This window comes from Sturnus vulgaris, chromosome 2, assembly GCF_052056855.1.
Source record: "Sturnus vulgaris isolate bStuVul1 chromosome 2, bStuVul1.hap1, whole genome shotgun sequence".
Taxonomy (NCBI): domain Eukaryota; kingdom Metazoa; phylum Chordata; class Aves; order Passeriformes; family Sturnidae; genus Sturnus; species Sturnus vulgaris.
The window spans coordinates 108,379,431-108,406,625 of NC_142244.1; the positions used below are offsets into that span (position 1 = coordinate 108,379,431).

The 27,195-nt window shown below is 40.2% G+C and overlaps 1 protein-coding gene across 2 annotated transcripts; it reads right to left on the reverse strand.

The window, feature by feature from the left end:
* Positions 1–309: 309 nt before the first annotated feature.
* Positions 310–8,329, reverse strand: TASL (TLR adaptor interacting with endolysosomal SLC15A4). Of its 2 annotated transcripts, none has more exons than XM_014878034.2 (2): positions 8,068–8,329; positions 310–1,308 (listed from the first exon to the last, which is right to left on the reverse strand). In XM_014878034.2, exon 2 carries the CDS (start codon positions 1,305–1,307, stop codon positions 432–434), a length of 876 nt encoding a protein of 291 aa, XP_014733520.1. In that variant the 5' UTR covers position 1,308; positions 8,068–8,329; the 3' UTR covers positions 310–431. The 2 variants fall into 2 exon arrangements, with proteins under 2 accessions (XP_014733520.1, XP_088016469.1); XM_088160343.1 differs by having other exon boundaries at positions 310–1,311; positions 8,068–8,328.
* Between the last annotated feature and the right edge of the window lie 18,866 nt (positions 8,330–27,195).

Genomic DNA, 27,195 nt, shown 5'->3' on the forward strand with positions numbered 1-27,195 from the left:
CCTAAATTCTGTATTTCTGTGGTTGTGCCATCACTGCACTTGCTTGGCCTTGCATGAGTGCAAGCCCGCACAAGCACAGACCCAGAGGTAGGATGACAGATGCCAGAGGGAAGAAATTTGAAATGATGCATCAAGTATGCTGGGAAGAAAGCAAAAACCTAAACACCTGGAAGAGTTTCATATGCTCCTAAGTAAATTTTTTGTGAAAGGTTTTAATGTCGGAAGTCCATTAAAAACACTTAAAAGAAAAAAAAACTTACTGTTCCACAATAGGAGCTGCACAGCACAGAATACAGATAGTCTTACTTATTTAATATGTACTGAAAGGTTTTATTTAAGTGGTGGATGGTAAATGCATTTTTATTAAGCAGAAAGTATCTTAAACTAAAAACTGACTTTGAAGAACATAAAAACTTTCTAACATTCAAACACTAAGCATTAATGTGACTGTATTGGGAAATATGCAGAGTAGGTGTGCTCATTTCTGAGGAAATCTTCCCACTGGCTATTTGTAAGAAGCGGGTAATGACAATGTCTTTGGCCTTGACAGTCTCCATGTTCCTCTCCCGTGATATCTGCATGCTGATTTGATCCACGTTAGTCATGATCAGCTCTGAGGCCAGGATCTGGGTGGGGGATGCCCTGTTTGCTGTGCTGTCCATGATGTATTGCTTGTACAGTTCCAGCAGCTTCTGCTCCAGGTAGTCGTTCAGGGCGGAGTCGGAGAGGGGCTGCAGGTGGGGCCCCAGGCTGGCCAGGCGCCAGCACGAGGAGTGGCCCTGGACTGGCCTGCGGAGGGTGTCACTTGTGGGGGGAGCCTTCACCGACTCCATGGCAGGAGGAATCTCTGAGGACTCCAAGAAGGGGCCTATGCCACTGTCACAAGCAAAATCTGTCGTGACTGAGCTGATCGGCACCACGTAGTCCCCAGCTATATGCAGATCATTGTAGTTCTTGCAAATGCTCTTGCAGGAAGGTGGAACCAGGTAGGTGACTTTTTTTGTCAGCTCCTCACAGCCATGCGTAGCTGGAGGTGGCTGCCCTGTGGGTGTTGGGTGCTGGACAGGCTGTGGGACATTATCCTTCTGTATTCTGCTGTGCTTGCTACTTCTAGAGCAGACTGAGGAAATGCACTTGCCAGCAGATCTGCATCTCTGAAGGAGGCTTTTTCCTTGTGCTTCAACTGTGGAAGAATAATTAATGGGCCTCATTTCATACACCCCTTCATCAGGCAAACTCTTGTAGAGCGTGGGGTTCAGGTCTTCACAAAGGTAGGTGATTCTATGAAGGTAACCTTCTGACAGCATCCTTCTCCAAGGGAAAGGAACCGCCAGCAGACACAAAAATGAGAACAAGTTAATTACAAAAAGTTCATTTTAAACTCACTGAGCTGTGATTACACTCACCAGTCTGTTACTAGCTGCAAAGAGATGTCTCTAATATGGACATAAACAAAGTGTCTCTGCCTTACTAGGGGACTTGAGTCAGTGAGTGATCAGCCAGCCTCCCTGTTGTGCTGAATCTCACCAAAGCATGTCCTGGATAACATAACATATGACATGTCCAATGCATCCAATGGCAAGTGAGTTGTGGAGAGAGGGACAAGAAGTCTTTTGTTGTGGAATAGCTGCTGTAATACCTTATACTTAAATACATCTAATTTTTGCCCTGGAGTTCATTAAGAAGCCTGGGGTTTCCCTCTTTTTCTCATATGCATTTAAGAAGCCAGGGGTTTCCCCCTTTTTCTCATATGATTTGAAGCAACTTTTGTTGTGTGTGGTTTTTCAGCTGCCTCTGAACTATGATGATTTGAGATTCATATTGAGAGTATCACCCCTCTTGTTCCAGACTAACAACAACTGTAGGTGTGGTTCCTTTTTCATTAAAAAAATCTCAGACCATGAAATTTGCACTCTGCACTTCTGCATTGCAATCGGGATAGAATGAATCGTCTCTACCTTTTGCACACAAAAATGTCAGTGGAAAAATCAAACCTTTTTGGAGGCATGATTCATCTGGCCTGGTTTAAACACCAAAATCAAAATGAAATGAATTGTGCCCTAGATTTGCTTATCACTCTCCAGTTGTTATAAGAGGATCTTAAGCTAGAGCCTAGATATAGATATCTGCAGGTCCTTTTGAAGAGACAGTTTTCAGTGCAATGCATAGGAAAGTGCACATTTCAGAAGTACTTCAGCTGGCTCTTTCACTGTGGGATTAGTGATACCACAGCTCTGGAATCAGTTTGCATTGCATTTCTGCAAAGGCACAGCGGGTTCCAGCAGTCACTAACTCTCTCCACTCTCTAGCAGGCAGCTCAGCCTCAAAAGCTGCATAGAAATGTTAGTAATTAAAGACAGATTTGCCAGCAAGGACACACATGCTGCACATCAGTAAATGTTCTGCCCAAGCTTTAGCATCTCCACTACAAAAAAAATTATTTTGAATCCACCTCTGTCTTTGTTTTTTTCAACCAATATCAAGGATACAATCAATGGGAAAGATGTTCTAAAGAAATGTTTGGTTCTCACCAAAGAGAAAGTAAATTTAAAATAAAAATAAATTAAAATTATTAAAATAATTTCTTTCTTTATATACTACAAATGGTATTTTCCAAGAGTGAAGGGACTCTCATTTCTTAGTGAAGCTTTCATGTGCCACAGTTGCTAGTGCAAAATGCTGCACTATTAATTGTTGGCTAAATCCTGTCTAAACATGAAGAGAGACTTTGCACAGATGTTAGGGAGGAGATAGTATGAGAAAAGACTTTCCTTGGGGGGAGGGAATCACTTCCACATCATGAAGAAGGTTGAAGAGAAAGTTGAAGAGAAGACAGCCTTCCTTCAGGCAGAAATATTAATGGGAATTAGATGTGTCCAAACACTTGCTTTGGTGACCCTGGATTCTCTTCATTGCTGCCAGTTGTGTGAGATTTCCCAAGGGCAATAACATTTAATTAAAAGTGACCTATTTACACAGAAGGGGGAAAAATCATATTTGGGGCTTGGCAGTCCTTGCAGTATGCTGCTGTTGTCTTGCTTTGGCTTTCAGCTGTAATTAAGGTGCCCTCATAGAAATCTTAGCCAAATGCTAGAGCTGCTCAGGTTATCAATTCTCTCTTCTGTTTCTGTTCCCTTCTTTTGCAAAGGCTGCTCCCTTCTCCCCACCATCCATGGCCCAGATGTCTTTATTGCAAAGTTACCACTAACCGTGGCTAGCTTGAATCTGGAACTGTTATATATTTATCACTGTGTTATTTTTAAAGCAGATTCGGAGAAATGAGTGGAAATGTAACATATGGCCTGTCCACTGCTCAACCAACATAGGTCAAGGCAGTTGTGTTCGGGTAGCATGTGACACTTTGGTCTTTCCTGCTCCCCAGATGTGAGCTGTTTGTGCCATAAGGTGCTACATGAGGGAAATGAAACCATTGGTTTCATTTCTTTGCACTGCGCTCTGCTAAGCTTATTTTAAGAGTGTTGGAGCACACTGAGACAGGAGTGGAAACAAAAGAATTGATAAATTCAAAAATATCAGGGTCTCGTGCTCAGAGTTGTGTGTTCTGCTGAATGAGTTATAAGCTTACCCTCTGAAGCTACCAATGGCTGCCAAACTAGTCTGGCTCTTCGCATCTCTTCAAGGAAATCTGACTTAAGTTTTGATAGGCAGTGCTGAGAGCATGAATGCAAAGGGAGGTGCATGTATCTGTGGTGTTTTTTGTCCTAGTACTTAATATAATATATACCTCTGTTGAGTTATTATCCCATCACTCAACAGTCATGCAACTGTGCCGCCCGTAATTTTTGCATTTTAAATCGGATAAGGATTGCATTTTTCATTAATTCTGCTTTCTTGAGCCCTTTCTCTTAATCCCCTCTTCGTGCCAGAGACACACATACACCAGGATTCCAAGGGCACAGACATTATACCTAATGTCTTTCAATATTTGGGTTTCATGCTCCTTAAATCCAGATTTCACTTATGTCTGCTTGAAAATAATTGTGTAACTTTTTGTTGCACAAGGAAAACCAATCTCTTTTACAATTCCAATCTGACACATTTTGCACATGTAAAGTGAACAAAAAGAATTTTCCTTGTGTTGCTACTGCCCTGGCAATAGGCACCGACCACATTCCATCTAAGCTCAGTGGACATAGAGGGAGAAGACTATCTGGTTTACACTATTTTTTCTATCTGATATAGTCTTTATTACAGTCAGATGATCTTAAAAACTCCTATGTCTTGGTTGAGGTTTTTGTTCAGTTCTTCAGCAAGAGAAAAGCCTGAAGGCAGGATAAATGCTTAAAGCCACATGGAGAATCCAGGGATATTACCAGTGTGTGGCAGCAAATTCGCTAGGTTGTAATGCTTGTAGACAGTGCCAATGTTTGCATAAAGACCTCAGATTACAGTCTGAGAAAGGGTGCACAAAGAAATGTGATAAATAGTGTCCTGTTCAAAAACCTAAGCAAGATGAAAAGTTGCTAGAGAGAATGGAAATAACATGGTGCCAGCTGGGATCAGAGTTCAATGGAGAAAGGGATATTCTGCATTGCAAAAGGAGGGGATGGAAACTCACAGAAGAGACAAGCTTGTGTGGAATATGTCTGGCTTTCAGATCCCTGACCAGAGCTCTGAATGGCATTAAAGTTGTGCTGCTGGGGATTGGAGCTTGACTTTATCACAGGGTATACCTTGAGTTCTAGCTGATTTGCTAGATGGGATCCTAGGTGACAGTCTCCCTGTCTTGAGGGAACTCAAATCCTATGGATCTGTCTGTAGTATTCTTTCCCTATTTTTAGAGACATTTTTCCAGTTTGTGGAGATACAGAAAGTGAAGTGTGGAATCCACCTCAGATTACCAGACACACATGCAAGAGTCCTGGCAAGCAGGATAGTCTGTAGAGCAAGCTTACATGTATTGCAGGACCCATATCTTACCGTCCCCTGGGGCTAGTGTGGAACAGCTCCCAGGAAGCCTCAGCACAGTCAGTGTGGGGAAACCAGGATAGTGAAGAAGGTACTATCATGAGCTGTGCACATGGGTAGGTAGAGGCTCTCCTTAATGCCTGAAACCTACAGATCTTTGGTATCTGAACCTCCTTTGTTTGGGTAAAGGTAATGCTGATGACACCAAATTGTGTGGTGAAATGAACACATTTTACAGGGAGACCTGCACATGTGGAAAGTGGGCCAGCAATAACAGCATCAGGTGTAACAAAGGCAAGTGGCAGCCCCTGCACTGGGCGACACAACCAAAGAGCTGAGCACAGGACCTGTGTGCCTGGGGAGCCTTGCTGAGGGGGACCTGGGGACCCTGGTGCACAACAAGGTGACCCTGAGCCACAAGTGCAGGGCTGCCACAATGAGGAAAATCAAATCCTGGGCTGCACCCACCGGGGCACAGCTGGCTGAGATAGAGACAGGACCTTCCCACTCAACATTTATCAGCCTGCCCCTGGAGCATCCAAGTTCTGGTCTCAGAAAATGAAAACAAGATGTGGACAGACTGGAGTGCTTGTAATGGAGGGCCAAGAAGATGATCAAAGGGCTGGAAAAGCTGCCTTGTGAAGAAAGTTTGAAGGAGTTTGGACTCTTCTCCATAGAGAAAGGAAGACCCAGGGAAGGGGACAGCTCATCATAGTATTCCAGTATCTGCAGCTGCAAAAAGGACAGAGGTTCTCTTCTAAGCAGCCACATGGAGAAGACAAGTGGCAAGGAGCACAAGTAGCATTGGAATAGAATCACAGAATCACCTAGGTTGGAAAAGGCCTCTAAAGTCATTAAGTCCAGTCCTTAACCCAGTGCCACTGCTAAACCATGACCCAAGTGCCACATCCACGTTTTTCGAGTGCTCCCAGGGATAAGAGGGAAGAGGTTTCATATCAATGTAAGAAAGAAATTTTTACAGTGAGAGCAATCAATGACTGGAATCTCTCAGGAGACATGGTAGAGTCCCCTTCACTGATGTTTTTGAGATAGGATTGGACAAAGTCCTACAAAATGTCATCTAGGCTTCCTTTCCCATGAAATGTTGGACCAGATGATATTTCAAGGTCCTTTCCAAGTTATGCTGCTCTCTGACTATAATTCTACAATAGCAGTGGCTGCTGTTTGTTAGGAGTGGCTCACTTTGCCCACAGCAGAGGAGAAGATGAATAGCCAGAGGGTGGTTTTGTACAAGCACCCAAACGCTACCCACTACATTTGTCACTTCCTCTCCCTGCTGCTGCTGTTGCTGCTCTGGAAGATCTGGGGCACACAGAGCTGCACAATGAGGGTCTTTAAGCAGTCACCATGAGCCAAACCACTCTTGCCTCCTTCCCACAGCTCTCTTCACTCTGATCTTTTGACCCTCTCACAGGAGAAAGCATAAGCCCTGTTCATCTTCTTTATTCACATGTCAACAGTTGAAGAGATGTAGAAAAGCTGGAGTACCTCACCCATGGAGGAATATGGGCTGGTTTGAGGGGAACAAGTAGGTTTGAGAGAATAAACCTGTATAGTAAGAGTATGAGGGAATCTGCTGGAAGAACAAGCTAAAGAAAGCAAAGAGGAGACATCTTCCCCAAGAAATCTACTATACTGTTAAATGCTCGTTTGACAAATGCCTACCAATTTTTGATCATGCTAAATGGATGGCAATGAGTTTCAGGAGCATTAAGCTTTTTTAATTTAGAAACAAATACATTCTCAGTGTATTTTTGAGTGTTGTTGTATCTTTAAGTTGGGTTGGGGGGACATGCTTCCATAAAAATACAATGAAAATTGTATGTTGAAAAATATAGCTTCTTAAGCTCTCAAAGTTTTCCACCCAAGTTTGTTTTATCAGTTAAAGTTCCTTGAAACTTCATACAGACCAAGCCTGGTTCTTCATTCTTCATACTTTTCTACGTCATCTATGCCCATACAAAGTTGGTTTAGGACCCCATCAATCTGGTTGGATAGCATATTACATCTCATATCCACTGCTGTAAACAACAGCATGAAATCTGAGGCAGGAAAGAATAAGGCTCTGCATTCATAAGAAAGACTTGACTACATAATATTTCTATCCTGTGTTTCTATCATTTTCTTCCTGGGGTGGAAATAATTTCATGTCTCTGGGTGTCTGTGTTAATTTTAATGAGTGGTTAGCTGTTATGAGTGAACTACATGTACTGCAACGTTTTGAATCTAAGCATTTGAAGTAAAGAGGCAACAAATCCACGTGAATTCTTACAGAAGAGAATACAGTTTCTAGAAATGAAAATAATAAATGGTAAAGCAAGAAAGACAGAAAAGGCTGAAGGTGTTTCCCAGAAGGAGTGAAGGAAATGGTCCACAAAAAGGCATTGAACTGTTAGTCACGTTTGCTGTGGAGCATAAAAAGAGGGGAGAGGAGACATATACGTGTATACCCTCGTCAAGCTATGAATTTGCAGCAAACCAGGAAATTCACTGAGAATCAGGGAAATCCAATCATAAAGTTTCTTTGTTTATAATTTTTAACATCAGCATGTTTTCAGAGAAACCTCATCTTTCTATTGATGAACTTATTTTTTAAATATTATGCCCATATTAATCTATTTTGGTGCCTATTTTTATTTAGACACTAAAACACTCTAGTTGGAGTACTCCAGTTGGAGGACATTAATTAGACAGTACAGTAACATGCACAGAAATTTCAATAACAATATCTTAATTAAGATAAAAACAACACAGCTAGTAAGACACTATTAAAATATTCTGGAAAACCTGTTTAGTCTGATTTTATGGAAGTCCTTAGAAGTATCAGAGGAAAAATTTTGGTTTTGTTTTGAAGTCTCATTGCGACCACAGTTGGTCATGATTGTGAAGACAGCACCTTATAAATATTCTCATCACTTCCTAAGGCAGCAGAAAATACCTGTGGATGAAAGGCTGAGACTCTGCAAACACACATGCATTCAAAAGAGAAAAAGTGCATCCTCATTTTACCAGCTATTTATCAGCTGTGGTGCCACACAAACAGAACCAAGACACTTTGATAAGCAAGGGCAACATTTTCATACATTTATATAATGCACAGTATATTTTAGTTCTTACCTCCAAAGATACAGGAGCTGACCAGGTACAAAAATTGATGTCTTCTAACTAGTTTGAAGCTTCCTGTGAGTCTGTCTTACCCCAAAATGCAATGTTCTCTTTTTATTTCCTTTTTAATGATGCTTCTAAGATAACATCTGTTTTACTTCTAATCCTCTAGAGCAAAGAAGTATAGAAAGAAAGTCCCTTAGGAGATGAGGGGGTTTTATAACTGACTAAACTGCAACACACTGAACTTGCTTCCTCTTTTATGTCCAAATTAAACTTCATTGTGAAACTGTGTGCTGTTAAAATAGCTGATTGCAACACACTCAGTCCAGGCAGATGGATTGTTGTAAGAAAAAAAGCCCTGGTGACTCAAATGCTCAGAACAATCTTAGAGAAACTGTTCATGTGTTGGCAGCTTACAGTGCACTCCATTTCAGCCATCACTCTCCTTTTAGCTGACACGATGAGACATCTTTACATGTCAATACTGCCGTGCCAAATAGGTTGGAAGAGTGAGGTGCCAAAGCAGAAATGCATTGCACAGCAGGCCTACTTTGTTGTCTGCAGACATATAATTTTCCACCAAGCAGTGCAGCACAGCTGCTTTCTCAGATTTTGCTTTGGCAAACTTGACAACACTTGCAGGACAAAAGTTAGACCTGAAAGTTAAGCCTTGTCTGTTTTAGCACTCAGTACCATACCCAGGAAATTTGTCTTAGGAGGGGCAGTGGATGAAAATACCTGGGGCAAGCAGGAATTCATCCTCCACGCATGAAGAGTGCAAGCAGTGAATATGGCTTTGAGATTGGTGTTGGGAGTATTCCTTAAGGGTAGAAGAAAAATACTGTGTGAAACATATAACTGGGCTGTTTGAAGTGATCCCAATAGGACATAGAGAATTTGCTTTAAAAGGGTTCTTTATGCATCCATACACTGCAATAAGAAGAGAAATATATTAGAAATATATTTAAATTCTCAGCGAATTTTAACTTCCTCATTTAGTACCATGTGTTTTTCTCAGAAGCATCCAACTCTGCCAGCCAGAAACAATACTTCTATTAATGGCATTTTCCTAAATATTCACCATGATGCAACATATAATTGGTACTAATATCAAAAACGTCTTCCAAAGTCTTCTTAGACATAGGCATGAAAAATAGTACGAGTGTCAGTCTGTCCCTACCTACACATTTGTAGCTAATTCATACAAGAGTTTAACAAGTAATATTGTACCCAGTCATATGCCATTCTAGGATCAACAGCATCTAAACAGCACAAAAACTGGAGAACACTGGCAGTTTAATGCAAGTCTCATCAGGTATCTTTGCTGTAAAAGTTCTCCCTGTGGAAACAAAGCTACTCTCATAAGACACCAACTCTTTTTTCCTTAATATTAACATTAATACTAACATTATTTTAATTTTTTTCTCTCATCTCTCATTTGTACTATGGACCAATCTCAGGCCTTTGTCAAATTCTGACCCAACATTTTTTTCCATGTTTCCTTACCTGAATGAAATGTATTGAGGGAAGCAAGAAATAAATCTAAGTGAGGTTTTATCTCTTCTGTACATCCAAAGAGCTCTATATTCACAGAAGCTCAATATTTCTAGTTATACTGCTGTGAAAAAAACTTTGGTAGTATAAAAAAGCATTTCTGTAAAGGCCTTCAGAGAGTTTTCAAAATATTTTTTTTAAGAATCTAAATCCATGCAAAACCAAGAAGATACAAATGGACAAATATTTTAAAGTAAAAGTGCTTCTACTGCTAGAATAGCACAGCTGTCCAGAACCACTGTAAAATCAATCTACTATCATAGATTTACCTAAATATGGATTTAAGACTTATCTTCAGGCAACTAGATTTGGATAAAATAAGTGAACTTTTTTTGTTGAGCATATGGAATGTTTTCAGTTCTCTAGAGGAACTCAAACATTGTCTGTATTTCTGCACAATAGCTTTGTGTACCTATGGAAGGGAGATATAAAACTGTAATTTCTTGTCTCTGAAATTGCACATTAACATCCTGGCAGTCTAGGCTTTCAGGACACCCACTTATTCTAGTGACCTTTACCACATTTACAGCTGACCTTGGAAGAGTCATCCTCAGCTAACAAGCACCATCTTATATGAATTTTTGCCATGTGACTTATAAACTGCTCTGAGTGCAGCACTCTGAGGGCCAGATCCAGATGTGAATGAGCTGGATACAACACAGAAGCACATGACCCCTTTTGCAAAGATGCCCACAGGTACTGTGCCTCCCATGCCCAGAGAAACAGATGTGAGAGAGATCAAAGCTTCCGCACCTTAGGGAATCATTCAGTCAGTCTCTTCATCTGTAAATGTGGCTCAGATTGTCTGAGGCCGTACCAAATTATTTTGGTCAGTGTAATTCACTACAGCAAGCCCAATTTCATCAAGACTGGGTATCCCTATCCACCGCGCCCCCCCCCACCAAAAAAAAAAAAAAAAAAAAAAGAAAAACGTTTCAAGTAAATTACTATGCTTCCTTCTCTACCACATTATTCTACTCACAGGGAATTTCCTTGAGGAAGTTGCTTTAATTTTGATCCTAAATCGTTCTGATGCTTAGTTTTTTGTTTCAGTTCAAGAGTTTATCTTCAAGACAAATGTGCCAGTTTTTTGCCCTCACTCTGCTTTGGTTGGCCTCTGCTTAGCCTGGGCCTGTTTGGTCAGAGAGTGCAAAGGCAGCTGCCTGTCTTTTGCAAGTTAAATACTTATATTCTAAAAATGATAAATTGGGATATTTGGTAAGACAATATTCCATAGCTTTTTTTAAAATTTAATAGTAGGAATAAGTGCATAAAATAAATCAATTTTCCTGTACACATACACAAGCAGATATGTATACAGTAAGCTCTCTCTGGTTATCAAACTATTTTAGCTCTATTCTTATTTGGTATATCTATACCTGTAACCACAAATTTTGACATTTAAACAGTTAAAGATACCACTTTAAGATTATGACCTAGTTTATAAGTAATTTGTGCAATAGGACAAAGGGGATTTTTTTAAACCTTTTGATCTTTGTAAGGAAAGATTTTATGGGAAGGAGATAAGCATGTTATCCAGCACTCCATCATAAAAAACAATCGTGAATGATTTATATTCCTTACAGCAGCAAAATCAGATACATTTCAATCTTTCCAGTATATGTGGAAGTTTAACTTGATTTGGGCTGAAAACCCAGTTTTCAATGCATTAATTTCACCAATATAACCAATTATTTGAGTAAATCAGCAGTCTTTAAACAGAGAAGAACCTCCATCACACAGTTATCTTTCCTCTTTCTTCATTGCTTTGAACAGAAAATAGATCAGTAGAATTTTCTAGGTAAAATGTGAGGATTCCCATCTCCCAAATGAGTGCCAGGCAAGTCTGGTTTTGAGATACCTCAGGCCAAAGGGAGTCTCCTGGATTAATTACTCCAGCCCTTTACCTATTATGTGGAAAAAACCGTGATTGTGACATTGTTCTCTTGGCCATGCATTTCCAAGGAGGAAAAAAAAGACCATGAATGCACAGAGAGCGCTGCCAGTCTAGAAGAGGTGAAGGAGTTTTGATGCCCACCCATACTTGCTGTTTCCAGCTGTCCATGGCCAGTGATTGCAGTGAGAAGTCTGGCTGTCCTTCAGGCCCAGAGCCTTAATTCCAGGAACTCAAGGAGCACAGCACCTTCCACGTAGTTATATCCATCAAGTTCTGCACCCAGGGTATGATACTTCAAAATGAAGCAATTGTTTCATCACACAAAAGTGGCCACTAAATCTTTTAGTTAACTACAGAGGCATTTTTACTTCAAGTACAAATAGGGTAATAGTAGGGAACATTTGCTGCTTTTCGTTCTCCTTCTAATCCATTAAATATACAATTTATTCCTGTGTTAAATTTCTTTTCTCCTTTGTGGATCACATAAATATTTAGTTAAATGCAGACATTTCTACAGGTTCAATTTATGTGCAAATCAAGGAAACAAAAGCAAGGCCTTTGATATGAGAAAATTATAAGCAAGAACATTGCACCCTCAGATAAAATCTCCAAGGCCAAGGGGAGTTTGCTTTGGGAAGAGATAACAGTATTGGATACAGCATATTGAAGCTGATCTACATTACATTCCCAGCACTAGCCTTTTGTAGTAACAAGGAGCCAATTAGTGAAGTCTTTTCAGTTCATGTTCTTTTCTTCTCTCACTAATTTACACAAACTAGGAGATTGATCTTGTCACAGTTCAGAAAACTTTCCCTTCAGTCTCAACCTCTTCATTCATAACCCCTTATTTACCTTTAGTAGTCAAACTATTCTGCTCATATCCTTTGTTTTAATGGTCACAAATAATCACTGATGTATCCTGAACAAAGTACATTATTGTACAAGTAATCCCACCGATGGCAGAGACTGTCCTGAGGTTTCCATGCATAACCACATGCATAACTACACATGGACACATACACCTTTAAGCACTGCAGAGCATGAATCACAAGCAGCCTGTAAAGCATCAGAAGGCAGCAAGAAAGCTGCCCTCTTTCCATTGTCTGTGTCTGGCCAGAAGCCAAAAACTTTTTTTTTTTATTCTCCTATCTTTTTTTTTTTTTTTTTTGTCTCCTAACTAGTATCATGATAACTTAGAAATGGATGGTTTTAAACCAACAACCAAGAATATCTAAATCTAAATGCCACCTACTTTTTAGCACCCTCAAATAACAACATGCATAAAAGGTGGTCTACAGTGTGCAGATACATAGAAATATATTTACTGAAATCGTGATGCACACCACAGATGCTGTGCATGGCTTGCTCTGTGCTGCTGACTGAAATACCCCAGGGTCTGATGCATTTCAGTCAGCAGCAGAGAGAAGCCTGACTCTCAGCACACTGGGGAGAGTGCAAACCACAACTACTCCTCAAGCAATGAAGCATATTATTCCCCAGCTCACCACCCAGCTCAGCAAAAGGCTTTATCAGCACCTATAACTCTCATGTTTGCACCTTCCAGATCTTGCTAGGCAGTCTTCGGGGGTCATTTTTTAAGCTTCGCAGGATGCACACATTAGTTCTGATCCTTTCACAGAATTTGTTCTGGTAGGCCTCACCATTCTTTTAAAAGTTGATTTTTTAGAGGGGAAGTTTGCCAATCACCTTTTTTGGGGCGGAGGAGGGTGATTTTTGCTCAAGGTATATAATTCCTCTGTAAGTATTTAAATTTTCAAAATATGTCCATATACACTGAAGGTTTGGTGATTTATCTCAGTTTTAAATTTATTTAATGATCTTCATACATTAAAATATCTTTGAATGCTTTAAATTCACATAATTCATTTCAGCAATATTAAAAAAAAATATAAACCTGAGTGTGCATAGCAAATAGAAGTGATCAAAATTAGTATTTCAGGTATCACACAAAACAGCTAAGGCTGAACCTAAGGCATCTCCTGCAGAACAAAAAAGGGTTTGAGTTCCTATGTCAGATCACTTCCTACCACAGGAAATCCCCAGGGATGTTACACTGCATTCTTGGCTTCACAAGTCTGAAATGATTATTCACACATGCTCACTTATTTAAGTAGAAGCTAATTGCATCCTACTTATTAGATAGAAAGGTGTATGTACCATTGGATTACTGATAAAACTAACCAGTAGGTTGGGAAGGAAATATTTTTGCTGCCTCCATATTTTATTGAAGGAGTCTTTTTAGAGATGCAGTGCCTGAAGCAGATTCCAGCAGCCCGCACCATCCTAGGGAGAGGGCAGCAGAGCTGAAGTGTTTTTACCAATTTTGACAGAGCTTGACTTTCTATTCACAAGAATCTTTTCCTGCTTTCTTGCCTCTGGGTGAGCTCATGATTCTCTTATCAGCAGGTCTCTATATCTAATAAACTCTAAGCCTCAGCAAATCCCAGCTGATAAGAGGAGGAGCTTGTTCCTTCACCTGGCTGCACCTTGAGGATAAGGAAGACTATTCATCTCTGCAGGACAAGTGCACTACAGTATTTGCAGTTTTCTTCCTGGCTTTCTGCCACTGTGGCTACACACACCCTCTAGGACAAAACAGGATGTTCCTAAGGAAGGACTGGTTAATCATATTATAAAATTTCAAATGTCATTTCCAAGAACAACAAAGCTTGCCTGAAAGACTGCCTACCTGTACAAAATCCTGTCATATGATACATACCTTAATTCCAATGCTTGCATTGGGTCTTCGTTAAAAATAAATCACACATTCAGCTGCTAATGTACTTCTTGGTTCAGTGACAACTACTCACTAGTGGGCGGGCTTTATGATCAGGCAGAGAGCTTTTATCTGTAAAACAGGACTGAGCAATAGATGAGGGCTTTCATTTTTAGGTTTTTATAAAATTGAAGGCAGTCAGGCTACTAAGAAGGGAAAATTTTTTAGTAAGTGTATCAAAACACCACAAAAATTGCAGAAATCCAAGAAGACTTACAGTGGTCTGATTTCTTTAGCTGCATTGGCACATGTCTGTAATTTCTAGGTAGAGCCATCCCGTGATAATAGGGTGATTTTAATGGGTTTTTTTCAAGTACTGGCTCTTAATTTGACTCTGATTCCTACATTTCTCACTTTCTTACTCTTTAATCTTTCCAGCAGTCAGCTTTTACTGCCATTCTAAATTCTGTGTCAGTAACATTCATTTGAAAATTTGTCTGAAAGTAGCAACAGAATAAGCAATCGATCTACTGAGGACTTTTAACAAAACAATGATGGAAAACCCTCCTGCACTTTGGTCCATGCAAACCAGAAGCCGTCACTGCCCACTGGGTTTTTTTTAAATTAGGTAATCCTGAACAGCCATGCCATGAGTAAAAGAAAACAGGAAAAGCAGAGAATGCAAGGGTCTGGAACACGTGTGGACAAAGCACTGGCTCCATCTGCTAAGAAATTATGCTTAGCACAGTTATTCAGGGACATTAGATATGAAAAAGGAAGTGAAAGGAAGGAATGTTTTAATGGAAAACTCTCTGAAAAGCAGACTGAAAGCAAATGTTCACTGAGTTGATTTTTTTGAAAGAGGTGGTTGCTGTAAAGGGACATAAAAATATGAAATTGAGCAATTAGGCATGGAGAACCAGGGAAGCATTGTTAGATGGAGGCTGCAAGCGAGATTTTGCAAGGAAGACTGGTAGGAAAACGTTATTTAGTTACATGAATAAGAAGAAAATTTCAGAAAAATTGATCCAGTGTGGTTTCTGAAGAAAAAAAAAATATTTACTTTAAGATGGAATTCAGTGAGTTAATGAAAAGTGTATATTTGGTGTGGTACTTAGGGGATTAATGGAAGATGTATATATATGTTGAGGAAGACTGGGACAGAAAAAATACAAGGATTTAGAAATAAGAGAGAGCATTTTAAATTTAAAAATTTACATTACAAGCCAGCAATGTGCCATTGTGGAAAAAAGGCCAATATTATCTTGTGCTGCATTAGGCAGAGCATTGTCTACAGTTTGAGAGAGCTGATCCTTCCACTCTGCTCCAGCCTTGAAGATATTCAAAATCAAATGGACACTGTCCTGAGCAACCTGCTCTCACAGACTTATCTTTGAGCAGATATTTGGACCAGAGGATCTTCAAGATGCCTTCCTGCCTCAGCTGGTCTGTGATCCTAAATAGAAAGGAGGCAGAAAATACAGCATTTGGCACAACAGTCAACAAATATTTCTCTGCAAATGTTTATTACTACTGCAGCATAAAAGAGCATTGATGTGTGAAAACAATATGATGAAATACACAAATATGTGTGACTGTAAGCACAATGACACAATAGACAAAAGCTGGATATAAAACCAAAGAGGTAGCAGAATAACCACAAAGGAGGAAACTAAAGTAAAGAAAGTTTTTTTCCTCAAAGCAGCATTTGCTATTTGAGAATTGGGGCTATATTGGCAACACTGCCAAAATCCTCTGTTTCCAAATGAGATATGTAAATATTACATTACTAATTTTCTCAACTGGTAAAATCATTTAATAGCAAGCATGGGTTTACATAACACTTTCAGCGAAACAAGACAATCTCTTGGATTTGGTTACACAAAAGGGAAAAAATTCAAGTGATTTCAGTAACCACTAAGCAAAACGCCAAAGACAGTGGCCACAGGCCAAATAATTACATTTTCATAGAGAAAGGTATGAATGCTGGCATCAAGAATCCCAAAAGAGCAGAGAAATTTCTGAAAACCAGTAAGAGGCAGGAAACGTACAGATCAGGACAATGTAGATGACTCCTAAGTCAGTATAAAGGAATATTTGTATCTTTCTGGGCATTATAAAAATGTTGAAAAAATGTGAGGCTGTAATGTCAAGAAAAATTGGTTATTTCCTTTTTTTTTCATTAAATTGTTTATTTTTTATTTTGTGTTAGGTAGCTGGCATCTTTAAGGACTTGGTAAAGCTATTGATAAAGGGAAGCTAGATCATCAAAATTACAGATGTTTAGTATTTTTGCCATTTTTTTTTACTTCACATCAAATCAAGCTGCACAAACATCATTATTTCCAACACAGAAATTCTAACCTAAGAATTATAGTGACAATCAGATATCTGTATCATCATTCAGCTCAAGAGCCATGCATGCTAAGTCAAAGAGGGCAAAATAAAATCATAGAAGAGGTCTATAAAATAATTATACATACCATATACAATGATAAGGAGCACTTATGAGCATAATTCACATTTTGCTATGGATTTGCTATTACAGGTAAATGGGAAATATTTCACAATATCCTTGACTCATCCATGTGTGATACATGATGCAATCAATTTCCATGGAAATTTGTATCTAACCTTTTACTAGAACAGTACTTTGAACCCCATATTATTATATCTCAGCAAAAATCAGGATTAAGGCTGCTTCCTGTCAAAGCAGGTTGTTTAGCACCCACAGACTGCAGAGAAAAGTGGGCATATTATTGACAGTGTTCTCTAGTAGCCCTGAGGAACTCTAAAGTACAGCTGCTAAGGTCAACAGTCCTGGTCTCTGATGACTACCCTGAAGGGTTGGGATTTTTTTTTACTGAAGTGCTTGAATCCCTGAAGTCATTCTAAAGAAAAGACTGGACTCTGGAGACCATATCTCCACATCTCCCCATTTACATCCCACAGCTTTGCTGCAGACCCAGCTGTACCTTCAGGGTGAAGCACAAGCTCTCCTAAAGAGCAGAGGCTGCTTGGTCACTGCCTTGCTGCCTTTCAGTTGTGGTTAAGGAGAGGGCAGGGAGGAGACAATTTTAGCCATTCTGTCGTTGGCTTTGCTGCCAAGCAATGTGACCTCTGGGATGAACTGGGCAGGTCTGACCAGCTCTGCACAGCAGTGCATGGGCACTTCCCATTAACTCTGCAGGTTCTTAGAGCAGCCCAGGGAAAAGGACAAACAGCTTGTACCTTGACTCACAGCCCCGGCAGCTGTGGAGGACAGGGGAGAGGAGGAGAACAAAGTTACCTCTTTTGCTGTTTTAAGTGTTAAATTGAATTACTTATGATTCGGACATACCTCTTACAGGGTGGAATGTTTTGTAACACAATAAACATCAACCTGACATGAGTGGGTATCTTTGTAGAGCAGGAGGGAAGGAGCTTTGTTCTGTCCTCTAAAAAATGTAATTTTATGAAACCACTTGAGAACTGAGAACTTGTTTTACCTGAAGACTGGAAAGAATCATTCTTTTACTTTTTTATTTTTTTTCCTTAATTCTCCAGCCCTCGGGCCCACAACCACAGAATATTATTATCAGATTTCCTTGGGAGGCTGATTGTTTAAAGTTTACCTGATGAGGACTTTTTACATAGCCAAAAGCTAGTGTGCCATTCTTAAATCCTCCCTCTCCTGCCCACAAAGCTCCCAGGAGAAATGTACTTTGTTAGCTGAGACTTCCTGTTTTACATACACTGTCTCAGCTGTCAAAATTTTTAAAAAGTTAAACCTTCTGCTGATGTGTATGAGGAAAAGAGCATTTCAGCCACAGAAGAGCTCTGTGTTTTATATCGGGCTTCTAATTATTACAAAATTTTAAAGAGGAAGAGGCAAAAAGAAAACAGAAATCAGTCTTTCCAGAGAAGATATAGAAAAAATTCTTTTATTTGGATATTGTGTCCTCTGATAACTTAAGGCATAGCATAACTGAATGTATAGGCAAAAAACAGGTGTTTTCAACCTTAGAAGAGGGTGATGGGGGCACTTTCTAAGTTCCCTCCCAACCTAAATTATTTTATGAAAATAATGGCATTGAACTGTTAGAAAGCCACTTACTACTTTATGCTATCGGATGTATATTGTGATTTTATTTTAACGTAATAACTGGAATTATTATATTATACAAAACTTTATCTCTGTTTTAAATTACATATATATAAAGACACATGTATTATATCTACGTGTATTAATTATAATTATGTAGTGTACATACCATTTATTTTCAAAGTTCACATCATATATTTATTGTTAATTAATAGAACTGTATTTCTCTATGTTTTATATGCCTCCAAGATTTTTAATACCCTCAGTTCTCTTCTGTTTTAGCGGACTCACATGCTCCACCATGTGAGAAGTCTGTACAAAATACACTGTGGATGTAGGTCTTTTCTGTACACTCACTGTTTTCATGATGTTTAAAAAAGTACAGCAAACAAAACAGTAAGCAAAGATTACAGAAAGAAACCAATTTTTATGTTAAAAATTTTATCTTGTTTCTTTCTTAAGTAAGCAGTGACAAAGCAAAGCAAACACGCACATCAAAACACAACAAGCACATCAAATTTTAGAGTATCCACAGGAGACAAGCACATCTCCTTGCCTTCTCAAATTCGCTGCAAAAGTTTCCTTTGACTGCAGGGGGAGCAAGAATTTTCCTAAAGTGTTTTTGAAACATTTAGCTGTGGTGCACTCACTTGTGCACCACAGTGTGCAGTGCAGTGTCTTGCTCATCAGCTAGATAATTATTTTTCCATAGAACAGAAAGAATAAACCATATACACAGCATATGAAACACTGAGCAGTGTGTTGCCTCAGGCTGACTCCCTGTAGAAACAAATGTATAAGAGGCTAAAGTTAGTAATTTAATTTCTTTGCCTTATTGTACCAAAGGCATAATTTCATACAGAATGAACAGACAGATATAAATTTATCTTGGAATAACAGGAAACTTATGTTGTTAGAAAGGTAATTTTTTTATTTCTGCAATAAACAGATGAATTTTACCAGTGCTACACGATATTCATCACCTGAATATGTAGCCTTATGATTTTATCTATGCCCCTACTATTTTTTATCCTAAGATCCTTGATAAGGAGCATATATGGACAAATCATTTTTTTTAGTCATTAGAATCTTATTAAACTGCATAGAAGAATAAATGTAGCTTCTAGAAGTTAATGTACTCACAGGGATGACTCAGAAATAAGGCAGGTGGAACAGTTTCCACCCCAGCTTAACTCTGCCCCTAAGGAGCTCCTGTTCTGCAGAAGAGCACTGTAACCTGGAAAGAACCAAATGTTATGAGTAAGCTCTTCTGATAATGGAGCAAGAGCACTATTGCAATTAGAAGTTGATAACAAGGAGCTGCAATATGAAGATTGACATACATTCTGTTAACAAACCACTGATAGGTAGAATGAAATGTCAGAGGCTATGGAATATGAGGGGATAACATGACAGCAGTGTGCTGCAGTTGTCAGGAACTCATCATAGGAAACCCAAGCAGGAAACTATGTTTTGAGGTATATTAAAGAAAAACAGGAAGTTGCTGTTGGGAAACTATTCAGAGAGTGTATAAATTCAACATAATTTGACCATGTATAGAACTCCACAATAACCTATTGAAATAGCCATAAGTGAAAGCGGAGGTGGAACCATCTTCAAGTGGCAAATATAAGCCTGTAACAAATACCTCCTGCTGCACAAGTGTCTGTGCTTTAGAATCCAGAATGCAAACCTGACCACTCAGCTTGCTCACCTAAGTGTTACCTTATGGTCATCCCAGAGAAAGACACCCCTTATCTTCACCTCTGCTCCAGCATCCTGCCCAGCAGGTTTGGCTGAAAACCAGCTGGGTCTGACAGAGGCAAGTGTTAACTCCAGCATTGCCCTGGGTTTCAAAGACAGACACAGGCCTGGTGTCTGTGCTGGATCAGGACAGTATTGTCAGCACTTCATCCTCACCTTCCAGGACTGGAGCAGGAAGAGCTGAACTGGTCACTGTTTCAGACAAGCCTCTTCTTTTTGTGTGTCATGTTCCTCCACCAGCACACCAGGAAAGTGCAATCTTTAGATTAGCTTTCCTAACTATTGCTTAAAATATGTGGTCTCAGCAGATGCTCAGAAAGCAAACAAAAATCATCAAAATGTCACATTCAGTCTTTGAAGATCAGTCCAGATATCCACTTTCTCTTTGGGTAACTGGGCTTTTTGCCTTAATGATATCAGTTAGATATGTCATGGCTTTTGCATACCTTCCTCAGGATACTTTTGAGTTTACCTCACAAACTCAGTTATCCTCCACTACTGAAGAGCCTTTTTCTCCTGGGTAGTTTCATTGATGGCTTAGTTATCTTCCTCTCTGTGTTTTGCTGGTAGTTTATTTTAGTGGAATACATCTGAGAGCCTCTTCTTTCTAGAGCAGGGTTGTTACTTTCTGTCTCCATAAGCACAGCTTTGAGGTTCTGCTTTGGCAACCACAGAAAGAAATATATGCAATATCTCCCAGATTCATTTCAAATCCAATTCAATTCTGAATACAAACACAGCAAGACATCTTTTATGAAGCTCGACAAGACTGGTGTTCATTTCAGTGTCCCTGCTGAGGTGTATTTTCCAGCCATCATAGGTTAGGAATATTATTGCTCAATCTAGTATTCTCACTGCAAAGAAAACCACAAGACACTCCCTTTCTCCACTCCAGCAAGAGAGACAAAAGGCAGAGATTACAGGTGGAGATTTACTGGACACAGCAATGAGATAAGAAAATGAACAGTAAAACAGCATTAATAACAAAAGCATACAAAAAATGGATGATTTACGCACAAAAAGATGCTCACTAACATTCCAAGAGTTCCATCTCCTCTATACTCTCTCACTAGGTAAAGTTATAGGCAGCAGTGAGATGTCCACTAGGTTTTCTCTTCCTAAGGCTAAGCAAACACGTCTCTCTCAGCAGCTGTCTTTACATAATCTGTGAGTCCCCCAGAACTCCACCTGCAGGTAACCAATACCATTTTGCCTTCTCATATAAGCAGAGCTTAAAGAATGTCCAGAAGACCTCAGTGTAGCTGAGCTCTCCTGTCAGTTTTATGAGAGATACACTTGTTTTGTGATGTAAAATTGGAAACATCTATGTATTAAAGTTGTTCTCAAAAGCAGACAGTACAGTCTAGTCTTCATGATAATAATGCAGCCATTAACTTCTCCAGAATTTCCTAATAGATGGCTAACATTTGATTTGATGATATGGAGGCTGAAGGTCTGTCAGCAGCTGAGGCAATCTAAGAGGTTGCAGCTGCTGAATATTTCATGCTGTCCTCAGTCTCCTCCACATCATCTCCTACTTATTCTTAACCTTTCCCATGCTCCTTGCTGTGGTAAGCTCTGCTTTTCCACCAGCTCTGGCACTCATTACAGCAAGTGAGTCAATTCAGCTTCTTGGCAGAGTACAATCTGCTTTTATTTTGTCTGGGTATGTTTTCTGCCATAGTAATGAGCTCAGAGGACTCAAGAGAGGATCCAATAAAAACCAGACCCCTTGCACATCAAGCAGAAACTGCATGGCCAGAATCAGGATGGTAGTGGTAAAAACATCATCCTTTAGAATCTGTGTGAGGCTAGATCTAATTACCCTATGGAATCTGGCCTCTGCTAGTTATTACCAGTTTATTCAGTCCTGTCCTCTCTGAGGGCAACAGGAATGCAGTTACTGATTCCTGAGAAAGGCAGTGTCCAAGGAAAGCAATGCCTTTGGACCTCAGAGAAAGCTGTGCTTTACCTCTGCTCTGCTAAGCATTTGCTACGTGACCATTGGCTGCTCTAGGCCCACCTCCATATCTGCAAAAAAATGCCATAGCCATTACATTTTCACAAGAAATTTCATAGAGATAATACATAAAAACCCTTTGATGTTCATAGAAAAATTGTACAGTTCCTGAAGGCATCTAATTACCTAGAGTAAATGACTAGATCATTTTATAATAATCGGTACTGAATTCTCAATTCACACAGAATCACTAGGTTGGAAGAAACTCAAGGTCATCGAGTCCAACCCATACCCTAACACCTCATCTAAACCATGGCACCGAGTGCCACATCCAGTCTTTTTCTAAACACATCCAGGGATGGTGACTCCACTACCTCCCCGGGCAGACCATTCCAGTACTTGATCACTCTTTCCATAAAAAAAATTTTTCTTAATATCCAACCTATATTTCCCTTGGCACAGTTTAAGACTGTGTCCTCTCATTCTGTCAGTTGCTGCCTGGAGAAAGAGACTGACCCACACCTGACTACAAACACCTTTCAGGGAATTGTAGAGAGTGGTAAGGTCACCGTGAGTCTCCTTTTCTCCAGGCTAAACAACCCCAGCTCCCTCAGTTGTTCCTCACAGGGTTTGTGTTCCAAGCCCCTCACCAGCCTCGTTGTCCTCCTCTGGACGTGCTCAAGTGTCTCAAAGTCCTCCCTAAACTGAGGGGCCCAGAATTGGACGCAGCACTCAAGGTGTGGCCTCACCAGTGCCCAGTCCAGGGGAAGAATGACCTCCCTGCTCCTGCTGGCCACACTGTTCCTGATCCAGGCCAGGAGCCATTGGCCTTCTTGGCCACCAGGGCACACTGCTGGCTCATGTTCAGTTGCCTGTTGACCAGTACCCCCAGGTCCCTTTCTGCCTGGGCACTGTCCAGCCACACCATCCCCAGCCTCTAACACTGCAGGGAGTTATTGGGGCCAAAATGCAGGACTCGGCACTTGGACTTACTAAACTTCATCTTATTGGACTCTGCCCATGCATCCAACTGCTCCAGGTGTCTCTGCAGAGCCCTCCTACCTTCCAACAGATCAACACACGCTCCCAGCTTAGTGTTGTCAGCAAATTTATTAATGAAAGACTCAATCCCCTCTTCCATGTCGTCAATAAAAATATTGAACAGAACTGGCCCCAGCACAGACCCCTGAGGGACACCACCGGTGACTGATCCCCAGCTGGATGCAGCACCATTCACCAGCACTCTCTGGGCCTGGCCATTCAGCCAGTTCTCAACCCAGCAAAGAGTGCTCCTGTCCAAGCCACGGGCTGCCAGCTTTTCCAGGAGTGTGCTGTGGGAGACAGTGTCAATGGTCTTGCTGAAGTCCCAGTACACAATATCCACAGCCTTTGCCTCATCCACCAGGTGGGTCACCTGGTCATAAAAGGAGATCATGTTGGTCAAACACAACCTGCCCCTCAAAACCATGCTGGCTGGGTCTGATACCCTGGCCATCCTTTAAGGGCTGTGTGATGACACTCAGTATAAACTGTTCCATTACTTTACCAGGTACTGAGGTCAGGCTAACTGGCCTACAGTTACCAGGATCCTCCTTCCTACCCTTTTTGTGAATGGCTGTCATGCTGGCCAGTTTCCAGTCATCTGGAACCTCCCCAGTGAGCCAGGGCTGCCAGTAAATGATGGAGAGTGGCTTCACAAGCTCACCTGCCAGCTCCCTCATCACCCTGGGATGGATCTCATCTGGTCCCACGGATTTATGAACATGTGGCTCAGCAGTTCTCTGACTGCCTCCTCCTGGATAACAGGGGGACCATTCTGCTCCCTGACACCATCTACCAGCCCAGCAGGAGAGTTGTCCTGAGGACAAGCTGTCTTTCCACTAAAGACTGAGGCAAAGAAGGCATTAAGCACTTCTGCCTTCACCTCATCTGCAGTTACTAAGCTCTCTCCTGCATCCAGTAGAGAACAAACAATTCCTATCTGAGGGTGTTGCACAGTAATTCAGCAGGCCTTCACCAAACTGAAACAGCAAACCAAAACGACGGGATATATTTTCTTTACTAAGTATGTTTTTTCCTTAGTAGAATATATATTTGACAGTATGCTTTAATAAAAACTATCCTTCTGTACTCCCTATAGACATATGGCACTTTATATTCACTTCCATTGTTTTAGTTCTGCTGCCTGATGTAAGAGCTCAGGTTTGTGCAGGATTAACAGAATTAAAACCATTGTAGCAACAGTCTCAGGTTCTTCATGTAGTTCCACTGCTGCTTCTTGGTTTTAATATCTTCATTACATATGAAAACCAGAGCCTGGAGTGTACATCACATTTTCAACCTCCAACTAGGATTTAGAGGCAAAATTATCAAATATCACTATTTAGAGCAATTTACCTTTTTGCTAATCCTACTATAGTATGCAGCAATTTCACATAAGCCTATTTTTTGAAATATCCACTGTTCAGCGAAAAAAAAAAAGGTGTGAAAAGATGTCCCTTGTGACCAGCAGTTGCCTTGCCTCTGCTAACTTAAGGCTAAAGTAAAGTACAGAATGAGCCTATGAGAATTGGCCCTATCATCATCTTATGGAGCATTAATTAGATTAGCTCATTTGATTTTTAAAAAAGCTAGCCAAATACAGTAGTTATGAAAACAGTAGAAAGCTAACTCATTTTTAATGTGTCCCTTCAACGCAGTGTATAGTTTCAGGAGTAAATTTTGCAGTAAGTTGCCATAATTTTTTATGGAAGCTAGAAGACTAAGTATCTCAGTTAAGGATTTTGAAGCATGGAGTAGCTACTATACCACTAATAAATATTTATATTCTCTGAAGTATTCATTTTAATCCTGAGAAAATTTACTTTTATCTATACAAAATTCTTGTGGGTTTTTTTCTGATTTCCCCATTTTGATTTGAATAATAGGGCTTTGAGCAACCTGGTCTAGTAGAAGGTGCCCCTGGTCACTGGCAGGGGAATTATCACTAGATGATCTTTGACATCCCTTCCAACCTAAGCCATTGTGTGATTCTATAATTCTTGTAAAGACTTACTGGCTTAATAACTGCTTTTCAAAAGACTTCATATAAGCTGTCTTCAAAATGCGAGTTTATTTTCATTATTTATTTATTTTATTGTCCACCAGAAAGACAGCAACTGCAACAATGATTACTCAGGGTTTGAACAATGTGAGAGTGATTCTAAATATAAAATGTCATTCGGGAAAAGTATTGTCTAATACCAGGTCAGAAGTAAAACATATCCTGCGAAACATTCATTTCATCACAGCAGTCATGGCTTCACAATAAAACTGTTCTTGCCAGATGGTGACAGTGTACTGCGTGTGCCAAAACAAACGTAGGAGACAGAACACAAGAATGGTCATTGCAACTGCCCTGCTCTTCTCAGGATGCACAGAAAGGTTCCCTGCACACGGGTGCTGCAGATGATCTACAGAATGAGAGGCACTGGCAGCCAAGGTCACGACCTGTTAGTGCTGGCTCCCTGCGTCAGAGCGACAGCGTTTATCCACTTGTGCATGCACAGGCACCCTCGCACATACCACTCATCTTCCCACTAGGCTAAAGGGTGCATGTGGCAGCGTGACTCATTACCCTGGTGCCCTGCACACCCTACAACTACACCTGTTCCAGCCGGGTCCCAAGGACGTGCCTTCTGTCCCTCCTGGAGGAATCCAGGAACCCGATAATGTAAGGAAGTGCAGGATTCGATGTCTGAGCCCTCTCTGTCATCCTTTCCTTTCTGTCTCCCTCTCTGAGGCAGAAGGGAAAGACGTCGACCTTTGGCATCCATTCTTTAATTCACACTGTATCACATGCTTGGAGTAGCCTGACACAGTCACATTTTGTCCTTAGCTTGAGTTCGATAAAGAAAAATCAGCCAGAAAGAGCAGAATGTAACGGCCAACTTCCCTTCACTCTTCTGAGATTAAAGATAAAAATCAAACTGAAACTAAAAAAACTCAAACCAAAACCAAAGAATTGGGTTTATGTGCTATTGAAACAAGTTCTTTAGGAACTAAATTATGTTGGATCTTAAAAATGCACCACAAATATTTATGTGCTTAATGAATGCCTTCTAATGTGTCCACTTCAAAAATATATTTTAAAAAAGAAAAGCAGTGGGGCTGTATTCAAAGATGGAAAAACCTTCCATTTGAGTTCAGTTTACAGAACAAGAGGTCAAAAAGCTGCATGTGGAACAAGAGCGTCATTTACAGGAATCTGCATTGCGTGGGCAGTTGAAAATAATCAGCAACTTTATAAATGTTATATTTTGAAGAACTGAATTCAACTTTCTTATAATTAAGTCTTCTAAAATCAATGAGACCCTCCATTATTTTTACCAGGATGGAAATTGTTATAGCAAATATATATAAATTCCAAAATATCTCCTTCTGTCAAGAATAATATATACAAGGCTCTCAACTAGCACTTGAGCTTTATTTTCTTTTTTTTTTTCCATTTTGCAAGTTCTTCAGCAGGAGAACAGAACAGCAAACAACGTCAGCTGCATTGGTAGATTTGCCTCGGTAAGATCTGAGCCAGAAGCAGAAGAAATTAGTCCACATGGATATCCACACTCCTTCCTTTAAAGGAAGCTAATTCGTTTAAAAGTGCCTCAGCTGACCGTGGCCTCACATCATTTTACTGTGAAGGTACAGCCAGAGCTCCACCCTTTCTTCCCCTGCAGGCTTCCCTGGGACAGTACCCTCTATTCCTACTCTGCAAATAGTATTGCATAATAAATACTACAAGAAAAAAATATTCAGTGAATAGGAATGTGAAGGAAGTGAGAGCACACTGTTGAATGAGCTAGGAAGAATAAACCATTCTCCTTGGCCCAAATCTTTTCTAGTTTTGGACTAAATTATTTCCTCCTTCCGCCTGTCTTGAATGTCTGTTGAGGCTTAAGGAAGTATCACAGGTTATTGCTGTCACCTCTCCTGTTCCTGGTATATAAACATTCATAGGCATTGCTAAAGAACACCTAAGAAAAGGCACCTCCCGGAGAATTTCTCTAACTCAGTAATCCTTAACAGTGCAGTAGTATTTCATGTTTTGCATAAATGTCTGTAACAATATTGCTTCCTCCCTTCTTGGATCTAGCGAGACCTCA